This window comes from Zophobas morio, unplaced genomic scaffold, assembly GCF_036711695.1.
Source record: "Zophobas morio isolate AGI-343-1 ecotype UQ-CSIRO unplaced genomic scaffold, CSIRO_AGI_Zmor_V1 ptg000044l, whole genome shotgun sequence".
NCBI classification, from domain to species: domain Eukaryota; kingdom Metazoa; phylum Arthropoda; class Insecta; order Coleoptera; family Tenebrionidae; genus Zophobas; species Zophobas morio.
The window spans coordinates 11428939-11444560 of NW_026972149.1; the positions used below are offsets into that span (position 1 = coordinate 11428939).

General features: G+C 38.4%; 1 protein-coding gene across 1 annotated transcript in view; it reads left to right on the forward strand.

The window, feature by feature from the left end:
* LOC135141708 (metabotropic glutamate receptor 7-like) overlaps nucleotides 1-15622 on the forward strand; it is a 68837-nt gene that overhangs the window by 39541 nt on the left and 13674 nt on the right. The window contains exons 4-6 of the mRNA XM_064073038.1: nucleotides 472-638; nucleotides 3195-3349; nucleotides 9690-9932. Of these exons, the coding sequence (XP_063929108.1) occupies nucleotides 472-638; nucleotides 3195-3349; nucleotides 9690-9932 (565 nt within the window). The remainder of the gene's footprint in view (nucleotides 1-471; nucleotides 639-3194; nucleotides 3350-9689; nucleotides 9933-15622) is intronic.

The window sequence follows — 15622 nt, forward strand, 5'->3', positions numbered from 1 at the left end:
AGGGTTGCAAAATGGATGTACGGCAGCGAGCGTGTATTAAAGATGAAGGTGCAATCTAAGTAAATTACAAAAAGGGGGTGTTTCTGTGTGAGGCTAAAAAATGGAACGTCAAGTTTGCCGGCGGTCTTATAGCCTCGCTCCGGAAGGACAACTAATTGTTTTAGAAAAAGCGAAGATTAGTCGGAAAGTTGCCATAAATAAATCTGCGTTTGGTAGGTGGACCGTATGAAAACTAATTAAACGAAAACTGCGTTTTATACGTGCGAAAACTCCGAGATCGAATTGCGAACAAATCGGTTCTTCGATTTAACTTTGATGAGGTGAGAATGTTAACGGGGCTTCAATTGTTTCAATTAAAAAAATCCAGAGATAAGTGTTTTATTTGTTAGGTGGAAATATCGTTCTTTACGTTTGACACTCCAACTTGAAAGATCGCGAAATAGAATCCTAAGAAATTTATTCGTATTACAGGGGATAGCGTCTTTTATATCTTATTCAGCCGATGCCGGAATCTGCATAGCAGTAACGGAAAAAATTCTCCGAAATTCGCAAAAAATAGACTTTGACAGAATTATAGAACGACTGCTTCAAAAGACAGCCCGGGCAGTCGTCCTCTTTGTTGACGAAGACAACACAAGGTAAGTTTTACGCTGATTAAAATTTTAAAATAGATTCCAGCCAACATTTCACCCATATCCCACCTAATGCATGTTGCAGTAGAAACACAAGAACATAAGTGCTTTAACGCTCATGCAAAACAATGCCGCTCGGCTAATCGATATCGTTTTTGCCCGCTTTTCTGAATCGGTCATTACTGAAATCCGATACATTTATACCCAATTCCTGAATATATCCCTTGGCTCTGAGAGGGATTAGTATATAATTTCAATATCTTCTTTCCGTTTGTTTTTCCATAAGCACGAAACCGAATTTTGACTCCGAGAAGTAGAAAAGGTCGCTCGAAACCCAAAAACCGGTTGGGTCACGCGAAACCGGTTTGTGACATTGTTGCGTCAACTACGGTAGATAATAATTTAAGACCTTTTACGTTAAAAGTATAATCTTTATTAAGGCGTTCCGCATATCCAGAAAAATCCATTATTGTTCCATTTAACTCTTTAAAAATTAATCCTCACTTCTGTAAGGGTTGAATTTTATGAGATTACTTTTAAGCTTGTGAAAACAAACCGTGCTCTAGTTCTTTTAGACTGCTTTTCCGTCCATATTTTTTCTACCGCTTAGCCACAAATGATTCAGACTTGAAATTTAATAGACGAAAACATGCACGCGAAATTATCTGTGCATTTCCGCCGTCGATGATAATGTCCGGTAATGAATTCGATAGTTTGTTACTTAAGATACGTCTGAAACGCCAACATTTAGGTTTATTTTAATCGATGACACTAACCGTTATAGGCGCATAAATACAAAATCCAAATTAAATCTCAATTACAGTCGACGTCTAACTCCGCATCCTGCGAAACTTCCATCCGAATGTAAATTGAGCGAAGTAGGAAAAAATGTTATACTTCATAAACTTCAACTGTCACTCAGACGCGATAAATATTCAGGAATTATACCCAACCTTAAAAACAGGGATTTTATTTTCAAGTTGGCAGCAGACGGAGGATTATTTGCAATATTAATATGAATGCGTATGAGAATATGCTTTTTCTCCAATAAACGCCACCGCTCTTCGGAGAGAAATAGTGCGTATAAAACTTGCCACGCCAGTTATGATTACGACGCTATCTATTACAAAAAACCGGTTTCGCGTTCACCTGTTCGCGGCAAACCGGTTTATCAAACGATGATGTTCTCCCGGTGCGCGTTATTAAACACGATTACCTATAAATAAATCAGAGTTATAAAAATTCTATTTTAAGCCACAATGTCGGCAGTCTGGGCCGCAATTTTGTAATCAAACCACTAAATTTCAGCGCGCGTAGTAAAAGTTCATGCATATTACCGCGTTTTCTTTTATAAGTGCAAAAAGCGACATATGCGACAAAATTGAAATACATATTAAATAAAATGCAGGGCGTAAGGAAAAGCATGGAAATGTCTGACATTACTTTAACGAAGGCAGTAAAGTCGCGTTTAGTGCCGCTAAATTACAGGTCGTAAAATCTAACAACAAATACGATTACTTTTCAAAGAAATCCGTTTTGATATCGAGCGAACGGAAATTTCGAATTTCCACCAGTCGATAAGAATTTACGTGACTTAAAGCGGTTTTCATGTTTTGTTTAAAATTTAATTTGACTTTTTTTGAATAATTTACCGCTTTAGGGTGTATTTTTGTAGGATAATTGTTTTTGGTTTATCGATTCGGCTCGATTTTCCCTTTTTGGCGGAACGGAAATCAAACAGAATTAAAAATAAAACCAAATAGTGATACGTAGGGTTGAACCCGGCATCCGCTTCGGTACCGTCGGGTCAATTAGGGAACGATTTTCAGACTTTAGAACGTAGTGTCTAAACCAGACCAAAAAATAACAAAATACGGCAACAAACGATAAAACAAAAGTCTCGGTTGCGTTAAAGTGGTTTAATTTTTAAAAATAAAGCGGATCGATCATCAACTGACGCAGCCGGTAGGATCGAGAAGCAATTCTAAACCAAACACAAACTAAACTATTTACCAGCCAAAGTGTAAATTCGACACAGATTTATGCACTTGTTTTAATAACGAATGGAACAATATTGGTATAGTGTCGAACAGTAAAATGTCGAGATTTCAAAAAAAATTCAAAAACGATGCGGAAAAATTTGATGACGTCTCGAATTCGTTCGTGCCTCACCTGCACTTGTTTCTCCTTTGAATCGGTTTGAGTTTGTCAATTTTTTGTTAAGTGTTCGTCCCGTGATTGAATAAAACAATTTCAAGGAGGTTCAGATGCGAGTTTGATGAGTTAAGAGTGTGTCGTGCGCGAGTAAGTGTAGAAATTTCGGCGTAAAAAGGAATCGTGCAATTCGTTTGCAATATCTCAGCATTTGATCCGTTTGCCTAGAACCGTATTTTGGCTTAATGGCGCCTCATCGAGTCGGAACGCACAAATGGTATATTCAAATAACGTTGTTTTTTGCTAAATAAAAGCTATCGATTTTATTTCGTTTTTGTTGAGCTTTAAAGTACGCAAAGATGGTTTTCGTGTAGTTGGTTGAAACAGCCTATTTGTTTATACTTTTAGAAAGCTGCTACGTGCAACAATTCGTGCGAATAAGACAGAACATTTCCTTTGGATCGGCAGTGATTCGTGGGGAGCTAAAGTACACCCCGTCAGGGATCAAGAGTTCGCTGCAGAGGGAGCAATCACCATCCTACCCCACAGGAATGCCATTCAAGGTACTAAAAGCTATATTTATACACAAACGTCAAACCGGTCACAATGCCACATCAAATACCTACACAACACCATCATTTATTAACTTTTTACCCGCCGCTCAAAAAGAAAATAAATGCGTTAGGCCACTAAACGTTCAATACGGTATTTTGTGCGATAAATGGCGCAGTCGACAGGATATAAACGCAACATTGTTAATAAAACGTAACTTACACTTTATGCAAATAGTACGAATTATTAATAAATTTTCCACACCGTCATCTTTTAACTTTTTCATCGCGCACTATTACCTGCAGCTCAAAAAAGAAAATAAATGCGAACCGAGCTAAACCACTAAATGTAGAATGCGTTATTTTATAGTCGTGTTCTTGACAGCTCGAAAAGTAATTTGAATAATTAATCTTTCGGAGAAACTTTGAATACTCGAACTTAAATCTCATTTCATAAAATCATAAAAACACAGACTTATGATAAAGTTTATTGCACTAATGCGAGTAGTTGTCGGATTGTCTTGCCTGGGACGTTTCGAACAGATACCGCTTTATTCTTATTAACTTCTTGCTGACTTAATCACAGCTGCAGTTTCTAAAGACTGCAATTTGCACCGACAACTAACTTCACTAAATTATTCATAACGGCTAAAAAGTAACAAATACAACATAATTACTCACAATTTCTCTTAATTACTGACATCATCCGCAGTGTTATGCGCGCTACTTATGAACGTATAATTACTAATAATTACACAGTTTCGTGGGGATGCAAATTCTGCTGCAATTCGTTTAACCGTTTTATTCCAGTTAATCGAACGTTGTATGTGTGACTCATACACAAGTAGTTTGATTAAAAGCCAGTCGAAAATTACATCAATTTCAATCGTCAACGAACGAAAAAGTATTTATAGTAGAGGATGCACCAGTTCATTTAATGACAAAACACTTCTCTACATAATAGAAACGTAATAATCGTTCGTAAGTGGCGTAGTCAGTAGGATATATCTAAAAATATTTCAATCTAATTTAATTTTCAGAATTAATTGGCGGAGTCGGTGGGATAGTCTAAGTACCTCGAAGACGTAATATTGAATTATAATTTCTGGTCCGAAAACAGTTCTCTAGTAGTTAGTCGGCGTAATAATAACAAAATAATATAATAATGGTTCGTTGCCGTATACAGAGAACATAGAACGGTAACACAATCGAGTTCTGATTAGAGCATAATCTGTTTCAGGTAATGACCGTAAAATGGAAGTGGCAAATCTCAACACAGTAGTCGAATTAGAAAACAATGAGCCTAGTTATGTTTACATAAAATAACAACGGCATATAATATGCTAACTATAAACGCATCATGCATAGAAATTGTGTAAACTTTGTTGAAAATGTTAAGATATCTTTAGATGTTTCTGATAGAGCATGAGAGTGTGTCAAGGATTCCATCGAGGGGAAGAATAATTAGGAAAATAATTGCGGTGTCAGTGGGCACACATGAATAATCGCGGAAAAAGTTGAGATTTATCTGTGAACGGTTGACTGAACACGAGAAGAAAAACATGCGGATTCGGCTTTTATTCAATTACGATTTGCTTGATTCACTTTACGCCAGTCGTGTCTGTTAGACAGTGAAAATGGTGTACTTTATTAAAAGTTTTATGGTACAAAAGTGAAAGATAATACAAATAGGAAAAGTCGAAAGTTGAAGAGTAGCTTAGGAAAGTAAAAAATAGCTTGAAAATCGATGAATAAGAAACATCAATAACTTTAAGTTTATAATACGCTTATTCCACGCAGTTGGTTGCAAACTTGTTCGTGTCAAAATAGAATTTTATGAATTAACTTTGAAAGCTTATTAGGTTTCACACACTTTCGAAGCTATCGATATCGGGATTCATGCTCGTCACTGACAGCTATCGTTCACAAAATGAATGACACTTTTATTATAGGTACACTAAAGTTTTCACTTTTTATTGACATTAAACTTGACGTGCTTAATGGTTTGTTTTATTGAGACCTAAGTATTTATTTCGCAGCTCTAGCAATATCCATTACGGAATACTACTTTGTCACAAATTAAGGTTTCTCTTTTAATTAAACAAAAACGTTGTTCCCTTTCCATATACTTTGCATAACATTAATTGACGTCATTTCTTTTGAAACTTTACACAGTCTTTTGTAAAAATGTCAGTGTAGACCTGCCGAGAATAAAATGTCCTCTACCCTGTCCATCAATTACTTATATCAAAATACACAAAGAGACGTAAAAAGCAAAAGGAAAAAAACAAGACTGCTTTTAAGCTACCTGTACACGTTTCTCACCGCAAATAAATAAAACGCCATAATTCCTGAAAAAGAGGATTAATACCCGTCCTTACAAATATCAAAAAACGGGTGGAAAGTGATTCAGTTTTTTCACAGAAGTGTCGGACGATTAAACTGAAATGCACAAAAATATTTTGCTTTGAAGAGACTAAACACAAACATCGCCTGAAGCCTCCCACTTTGTTGTTGTTAAGCAACATGGCCGCTTTCATGAAAGAAATATTTTTAATTAAACGCTCCATTTGAGCCTTGTCCAAAAACCTGTAAATAAATCGACCAAGAAAAGAAGCTCCGTTTGCTCAAAAATGGCGCAGTCGGTAGGATTGCATAGTAAACACTCTAAACGGATGCACCGCCGTCGCCAGCTATTTCTTGTGTTGCTCTTTCAGAACTCACTGTAGATTTTTCGCGTTATTAGTCAACACGTTCGAGCTCGTAATTGGATTTTTGGAAAATTAATAAAACTCCGTGTTTGAGTTTTGCGCAAAAACACTACGACTCGAGAAGAAAATTGGCGCTATTTTTTGCAATACTCGGCGCAGTCGGTAGGATGCGAGCGGTCGGAAGTTTGTAGACCCTCGCATCGGGCCGTACGTCTGGTTATTTGAGAAGTCCTCAAGCAACAATGTCTCGAAATAGTTGCGGTGTGTCCAGTTCTGTCTTTGATTGAAATCTGCCGCCCCTTGTGTGCGTTTGATGGGTTAGGCGTCGTGACGAGCGTGGGCGTCTGGAGTGCGGCGGGAGAAAGTTTTTAAAAGCAGGGAAATTTGCAGTAGGAAGGTAAGCAATTCCCGGGCTGTTGAAATCGCGGCGAAATTAATTTAGGCTAACAATATGTAACTAATAAGTTGAAATGTTGGAGAGTCGTTATCTCTGAGAGATCTCGTTATAGAAACGTCCTAAGATGGTAGCAGAACAACGTAAAAACATAACGAAATGACATATCACATTCGTTGGCGAGAAATATTGGGGTGGAAACGTATTAAGTTTCGTCACGATTGTACTTTCGTTTGAGCTGTTTTTGTCGCAAGCTTAAAATTCAGACTTCCACATATCTATAGGATATCTCGACTTCTTTATTGAGTCTCTCCGTGAACGAATTTCCACATTTGCTGTTCTTGTTTTTTGCCATAGGCCATAACTCTGTAATTCACATAACTTCCAACTTTGACCTTATCCGGACCGCTGAGGTACCTCGCCTATTCATTACGAACTGCCCAACGAGACCCTGATTTGTCTCGCCGAAACAATGTCGACATTTCGGCCGTAATCTCGCACGACGAAATTTAAAATGGCACAAAAGAGAGTTCGAATAATCGTTTAGTGAGTGTACAATAAAATAGCCATCAGTTATGGGAAATGTCAAGTGGGAGGAGTACCCAAGGGTAAAATGACAGAATTGCGGCTGCCGCGGTCACGGGATACGTATTATCTACCTCTAACCGCTGCAGGGACAAGGATAAACGTTTTATATGCGCCACTTCATTATTTATGCTCACTGTGTATATTTTCCGGCAGAGACAGCTCAACCATAGTCTCAAACAATCCCTATTTTCACCGCAAAAAAATAACATCGCGCACAATTACATTCCCACAAATTAAAACTAAATATTAACTACGCTCATTTCGACGGATAAAAGACGTCATTACTGTATTATGCATCGATAACCTCATCCCTCGCGAAATAAAAGCTTGAAGGCGGGATAATTATTTCATTGTAACGACTGCATGACAGTCTTGGATTAAGACAATGGAACTTGAGGAAATTCCTTACTTTTCAAATGAGCACACTCAGAAAAAGCTACAGCTCATTATTCAAATTCGCTTTCTAGTTTCTAGTTATTCGTGACAGCAGTCACTAAAGTACTTTAAAGAAATAAATCGTAATGCACGTTGCTTTTATTTGTTTGTTCGGCTAAATGGCGCAGTCGGTGGGATACCGTAAGTATGCGCGAAAAAATTACCACAAGCCGTCACTTTGCAACAGAATGTATAAATATCGCGTAAAAAATCTATTTTCAATTAAAGTAAAAGCCTTGGCGAAGCCTAAAATATTAACGACCCTCTTTAAATACAAAGTAGCGGAAATGTTTTCATTTTGCATTTGTGTGAATAATTGATAAGAGATCGTTAGTGTAAAGCAGTTATGAAACAAAATCGCACTCCGAAATGCGATAATCAAAGAGAACAATGTATGTAAATCTGAAAGAAGCTTTCATAAACGTGAAAATACGACAGAAGAGAGTCAGCAAGTTTTAGAAATATATGGGCGAGCAGCGGTCGGGAGCCCATATTTCAGTTTGAAGAATGTACCTTGGGGGCAATTAAAGGTTTCTCTGTATTGAAATCTGGAGGCTGGCTTGAATTTCATACGATAAAATATTTGAGTGTTTTTGTCACGAAAAAATACATTAAACATGAACTAATTTTGTTGAAAATGTTTTTGTGAAAGAATATGAGGCGCGGTGTATTTCCTATCCTCGGGCACTTATTTCTAACTCGTTTAAAGTAGAAATTCTTCCTAAATTAATTGTTTAAAAATACGGGCTTGAAATCAAAATAAATTTCGGTAGCGTGGAACGTCTAAAGCAAGCAAAGTTTATCCATATGCTAACAGCAATCTTGAGTTCTGACGTACAAAATAAAGCTAATTTAACTCTGGTTTGCAAATAAGCGTCAAGAGACTCACGTTTAACCAAAATATATTTAACAGACTATTACATCCGCATCATGTTAACTGAGTTGAGTGTAAACACTTTCGTTTCGGTCCAACTTTGTTTCAAGTTTTGCCACAAATATAAAGCATTTTCCTCTACCGACTGCAACTTCTTTAATTCATCTGATGTAATCAGGTCAATCAAACCATTACTGCTAACAAACTTTATTTCCTCTCCAATTTGTTAGTTTTGTCTTGAATGCATCCGAGGTAACGAAATTTACATACTAAACAATGCTCTCTATTAAAACATTTATATTCGTCGGGATCTACGTGGAATTTTATAAGCGCTATACGACGCTCCTTTTTCCGGTTTCAATTATGAAATGCTTAATCTTGAAAAATGACAGAGCAGACATTGGAAAATTGTACCTGAATTAAAAAGATAAATGATATTGGAATAAAGTAGGTTGTATTTTTGTAAAATTAAAAACTCAGTTTGATGCATCCTTGAGCGAATGTCACGATTTCACAATTAGCGCTAAAATTTTCATGAAAATAGTCTGTTTCCAGTTTATTCCAACCGACTGCGCAATTTTCGATCCAACACAAGATTAATCAAGGATCTCCAAATATTAAATATGACGTCACACACAAAAAGTATGTCTATTCAGATATCATTAGTCATGCTTTATCTAAAAAGTCAGAATAAAAATTATTTATCTTTTAACCAAGTTAAAGTTTGTTTAACCGCAACATACGAATTTCGCTACCTTTGAACAAACTCATTTAACTGAAATTTCGGTTTCCTCTGTCGTGAACAAACTGTATAAGATTAATGCTTTTATTACGGCCTACGTTTGTCGTATTTCTTATCGTAAAAAGTGTGGTCAGATCGCCTTTCTACTCTACCAGTGTCAATCACACTAAGTTGCACACGATTACAGCCATATGCGCGAATTCGCATTGACATTTCGTGTTAATCCGAAGCTTATCAAACTAACTCTCAATTTTCCGTTGCAATGTTTCGAGGGGGTTGATCTATTAGTGACCATAAACATCTGACGGAGAAGCAATAATTCACGACACTGAACGTGCAATAAATCATATTGGCTCGACTGCACCCAAGTTGGCAACTTCATGATTAGAATGACTAACTTGTGGAAATCGTGGCAAGTCAAATTAATAACATCGAGACAATTTTACACTTTGATAGGTACTGCATGTGGCGATAGTGTAAACGCCGGTTAATCGACGCTCTTCTAATGATCACAGGCGTAGGCGCTCATCTGCACCATCCGAATTTGTGACGTCATCCGCCAAAAACGAGCTCGCTTCGGTGTCTGATGTTTGATTATTTTTGTGCAGAGTTCGACGACTACTACATGTCGCTGCGTCCTCGTGTGGAAGGAGAGGGATGCAACGCGAGCATGGAAGCGAACATCCCGCACCCCAGCAAGCCGGAGCTAGTCATCAACTGTCGCAACGGCTGGTTTCGGGAGTTCTGGAGCCAACACAACAAGTGCAACTTCGACAACAGCAAGAACCGGAAGTGCACTGGCGAAGAAACCATCTCGGATTACGAACAGGAGGGTTTAGTTCCGTTCGTCGGTGAGTTTGGCTTATGCGGAACGAATGTATAGATGTCAGATGCAAATGCCGCTATTTGGTGTTGGAATAAATAGCCCGAACGCGCGTTTAATTTGTGGTTAATAAACGAGTTTCCGTATTTACGCATTGTATGTCGGTTAGTGAGATTTTAATAGGTGATTGCGATATTCATTAGATCGGAACTCGCGTTTGTCGCATAATTACACTTGTTTATGGACGTATGACTGCCGGTTCCAGGAAAATGTGCACGAATGCTCCTTTCCGCCAGATTGGACACAGAGATTCAGCACGGAACAGTTTTCACACACTTTTTAACGAGGAATTCGAGCTTTAATATCTGGAAGATTGCCACTAAAGCGAAATTGCCATCTCAGACGTCCGACTTAAACGCAAATTTATAAATCGGAAATAAAATTTCTAGGAACGAGGCGCAAAACCGCTAGTGTGTGGGCATGTTGCAACAAACAGGAATACGTTTGCATATGTAAGTTATTATTCCTGAAAACACAGTTTTCGAACAAGCGACATCAGAAAAAAAGACGCTCGAGGGAACAACTACCGTGCGAGAGAGACAGCTATATCTTATTTTACATATGTTAGTAAAACATGTTTAGCTCGCGTTTTAACGGATATTTAATATTGCGGTTTCGATGGTTTTGTTAATTAATTTCTGCTTGTGTTGTGAAATTGGTGATTCGTTTCGCTAAGCTCGAACCCGAACGACAAGTGTGGATGAGCTCATGTGCGAAATCCACACACAATCGAGCTAACGGAAAGTGGGAGACAGTTATTATCGTTGGTGCAGTTCTCGCAGGCGATTTAATTTGCTTAGAAATAACACACCTGAATCTATTAAAATTAGGAAAACATACGTCAGGTCTAATAATAACAAAAGCACGTTTAAACTTTCTCTTCTATGCGTTATGCATATGGATGTTCGACTGGTAAATGGTAAAGTGCGAGTTTCATAATGATGTTAAAGGTTATTGCTATTGTAATTTGAGAACGTGGAAGTGAATCAATACACTATTATGTTAATGAATAAAGTACTTAACGCGTCAGGCAGCGCTTATTCCAGAACGTATAATACAATAATGTCACATATTAATTAAATTCGGTAATTAAATCAATTATACACGGCGCTAACCGTCCCCACTAGTAAGGGTAATAAGCAGGCAATTACACCATTGTAAGGCGCTTAGTCTACACAGTGTAATCCTTTAAGATATGTGCCTTGGTTGTCATGAAGTATCTAATGACACACCATTTGTACACCAGCTTAAAGCTTATCGCAACGCCCCGTATGTAATACCTTTGTTACATCAGTATTACACTCCAAACAAAGCACATGCCAAAAATACATTGACAAAATTCCTCTCGCTAAATTTCTTGCAACTAAACTAACGCGACAAAAACGAGCTCGCTTTCAAACCAATTTCGCTGACCCAGCATGCATGTGGTAACATTTATGAAGTGTTTTAACTGAAAAGTTTGCCAGGTATTCAACCACTTGTGCCAAAGTGTCGACCATTTTTCCCTAGAAGCAATAAATATTTCCTAATTATGCCTTTAATTAAAATCTCAACTTTCTCTAATTTGGAACGAAGTTTGGTGGAATAATTCATGCGGTTGTACCTTGAATGGCCAAAAAACTGTTTCCAACTCCAGTGAATAATAAAGTTGGGTTTATTCGAAAGGTAAACTCCCCAGTAAGACGCCCTGTATTTTATTAATTACAGTTTAGACCAACACAAGCATTAGTACTTCTCTAACTCACTATCAACAGTTTTGTTGCATTAATTATTGCAACTGTACACAAACCGGTGTTCCAGGAAACGAAACTCTAAGCTCGGTTCAGAATCATGCCGATAGTTCCACCCAAGCCACTTTAGACGATAAATCTCCCACGCTGAATTATAGGTTTGTTTTTAATTGGTGCCGAATGAAGACGCGTGTTTCCACTTTAATTAAATCAGGTTTTACAAAAGCACAGATTACGTATTTGTCGATTAGTCCCTTGAATAGACGGACCGGCAATAGTTCGACGTTGACATCTTAACATTGAAATCGCATAATTAAAATGTAGGCGGACATCCTGACAAGAAAAAACCGCCGAGTGTCTAACATTATTAACTCATGGAGATCCGATGAGCTCTTGTAAATAGGATGTCATCACTCTTTACCAAACTCAAGAAAACTCATCGCCGCGTGCGGATAATGACAGGGCATAAAAAGTCTTTTACTCATCAGGCAAAAATTTAATCTGATCGTGGTCGACAAAAATCCCCACATCAGATTAAGTTTTCCCGGTTTACGTGACAAAAAATTGCAACGCTTACCTCAAAAATCTAAAACTTTTAGAATATGTTCGTCGATTGTGAGTTTGAGTGCAAGGTTTGAGCAACTTACTTCGAGCCAGATTGTACCCGTGTCTACGAATCAAAGCAAGTGGCGCTAATTATGGCAGACACTTAAGACTAAAATTCCCAGACGTTTCCACTTAAGTTTGATTGTTTCAAGTCTAATTCAGGTCATGTTTAATAGGTCCGTGTTCGAGCGACAAACAGGTGGCAATACAATATTTTGCTAGGAATTTTTTGACGCTTAAAATCGCCGTGTGCACTTTTTATGTGTGCCCGTCTAGACGGTTAATATATGGAGAAAATCCCTGAGCAATAATTTTCCGCTAAAACTAATGTATCACTGTACGTAGCTGAAATGTTTATATATGAGTCAGTATTGGCTCCATATATCATGGATTGCAAAGCTACAAGCAGGAAGTGATTAATGATTTGAAAAACATTAAAAGCAGTTCATCGCTGCAAAATTGTTGCATTTTACTCATCGTTATGGAGTTTATGCGATAATTTACGTAACTAGGCTTAGATTTGCCAGCTTTATGGGCCCTAATAAAATCATAAACCGGTTTGATTAAAGGTTATGGGGCAACTTTAATTGAGTTAGTGTCAATCGAAAATAAAAATTCTCACCCGTCCCGATGTGTAATTGAATGCTCGCCGAAAATCTGATGATTTATGCAAGTTATTCGTCTTGTTATTGTAGGGAAATGGAATTACGAAGCAACGGTGGTCAGCTCAATTGCCACATCTGTTAGAAACGTCCTCAGGCATTTCGAGCTAAACTCATGATTGGCCCGGCGCATATCGCACGGAAAGCGGCCTGCTTGAACTCTTTATAAAAATTATCCGCTCGCTGAAAAGCGAAACGATCCTTGTACGTGGACTCGGTTTGTCACTCGTCAAACCGGTTTGAAGTGTGCGTGAAACCGGTTTACTCCGAAGAACGCGGACGAGTTAACGCAGCAAAAACGAATATTTTGTGGTTGTTTTAATCCCTGTGAGTGACACACGATGGAGTGGCTCGAGGGCGAAAAACGTAGAATATTTTTCAATTCGTTCAGATTAGGGCGACACGGGGCGTGGATAATCCGGCAAAGACTCCATCTTTAATAATGAAGTAGGCTTCATTTACGCATCGTTGCGACACACTGTATTGACATTCATTCTCCTCTGCAGCTATTTACATAAATGAACGCCAAGAATTAGAAAATTGACAAGCAAAACTCGTCGATAATTTTAATAACACGGCAAATTTTGGAACGACGTGATTCCTCCTCTTTTCATTTGCACTTGGCAGGTGGCGATGCAAATCACGAGCTTTACGCACTAAAAATCAAAACCTGGGGTAATGTATCATATTTTCAGATCGCTCGCGAAAATCCCAGAAACGCATCCTCAAATTTATTACGATCGTGTTTACGAAGAAATTGGTTTATTTTTGGAGTGCGAACGCGACGCTTCATAAGCCGAATTTTCACAAAGGAATTATATTCGATAACCAAACACACGACTTTAATCAACTCAAAACCCTACCCCTTCACCCTGATTTACAGCCGGTTTGGAGCAATAACGCCGAGATTTACTACAAAAAGGTGACGATGTAGTTAGGAACGAAAGAACCATCAATATCGTGGTCAAATATAAAACATCCTTCTTCTATACCCAATATCTCCTTTTAATCGCGAAAGGGATTATAGCCCTAAAAATACGCTCATAAAACAAGCGATCTGCTGGTGAATCAGCGCAACAGTATAACAACGCGATTCCACATTTTTCCAACCAAGGGCTTAATCAGCTTTAGCTGAACAAGGACAAGCTTTTCCCGACGGATCTTCCGAAGGACTATGTAATTATCGAAACAATACACAGAAGAGTACAATAACTATTAGGTTATCGGAACGAACTTGCACGCGAATTATACGTCAATGCCTGAATCTGTTTTTCCATTACAAAACAAGGTGAAAGTTTTATTTAAAAAGACTAAAGAAGCGACAATTAAGAGTGAAAGCTCCAGTTGACCTAGCTCCATCTGTTCGGTAAACGAAGTGTAGTGACTCAAGATCCAGGCCACGTTGGCTTTCTTGTTATTATTCCAACAAGACCAAAAACTAACTCCAAAAATCGACTATTCCACTGCCAGACGAACAAAAAGTGATCAGTCTGGTCTATTGTAAAGCATGCAATGCGTTTTCCACTGACCCAAAATCACATTAAAATTTTCCAATTTGGGTCAATCGCTTCCGCCGCGAATCGACTGTCGTTGCGAAATAGGGGGGCAGAAGAATTTGATTTCGGTACAAACTGACCGGAAACGTTGCAAGTGGCGTGATAACGATAATGGATTTTTACTCCACTTCATACGTTCCTTGTGGGAACGTATCGGTTAATTTCCGCCAAATTTTTTCTGCCAACTAACAGATTTCCGTCGCTCAATCCAAATAAAACGTGCCTTTTCAACGCACCTCGTCGAATAATAAATATGCAGCATGATATTCCAAAATACACAATCATTCTAGCTGTGTCAATAACCACACCGCTCATAAAAATATTTGCACTTTGATCGAATATCAATACTGCCCTTGCGGTAGCCATCGTTTTGTCGGCACATGACATCCCAACTGCTTGTCACTCACACTTGCTGGACCGTTAAACATTCTACCCACTCGTACATTTTTGCGTTGGTTAAAAACTTGCCGCCATACTGGGGCTTTAAGCCTTGTTATTCATAAAAATCGGCCACGGGATTTATCCGGTGATAAAACCAACAGCGCGAACGGCAAAGGAAGCAGACTGGACGCAAAAACGACAATTTTCAGACGGATCGCCCAAAAAACGCTAGTGCCAGAATAGCAAACGCGGAGAGAATTATTCAGAAAAAGATTAGTTTTTGTTTAATGCCACCTTCGACCCTCGGTTGGCAGTTCGCGCGAAACAAAATTTTGCGGGCGCTGAGTCGGCGAAATATGCATCGGCGAGGTCGCCATTTAGTGTTAGGCAACCAGTTATTCATCTGAATCAGCCGTAAAATGTGTACTGTGTTCTGATTTGTGGTCAGATTTATTAACATAAAGCCGCACTACAACTCGGATGAGAGTTACCGCAGCAGACAGAGGTAATTATAGCGAGTAGACATTTCAAAGTCGAGGTCTGACAGAAGGTATCGCTAAATTAGCTGTCGTTATCCTCTGATCAGCTCTAGGTCTCGCCTAAGCTAGGTTAGGTTATTAATTTATCGAACGTCGAATTATCAACCCCTATTTCAAAGGTGTTCGGAAATTCGAGCAAATCCATGCCAAATACGTTGTGTATTTAATTTGGAGCCTTTGAGTC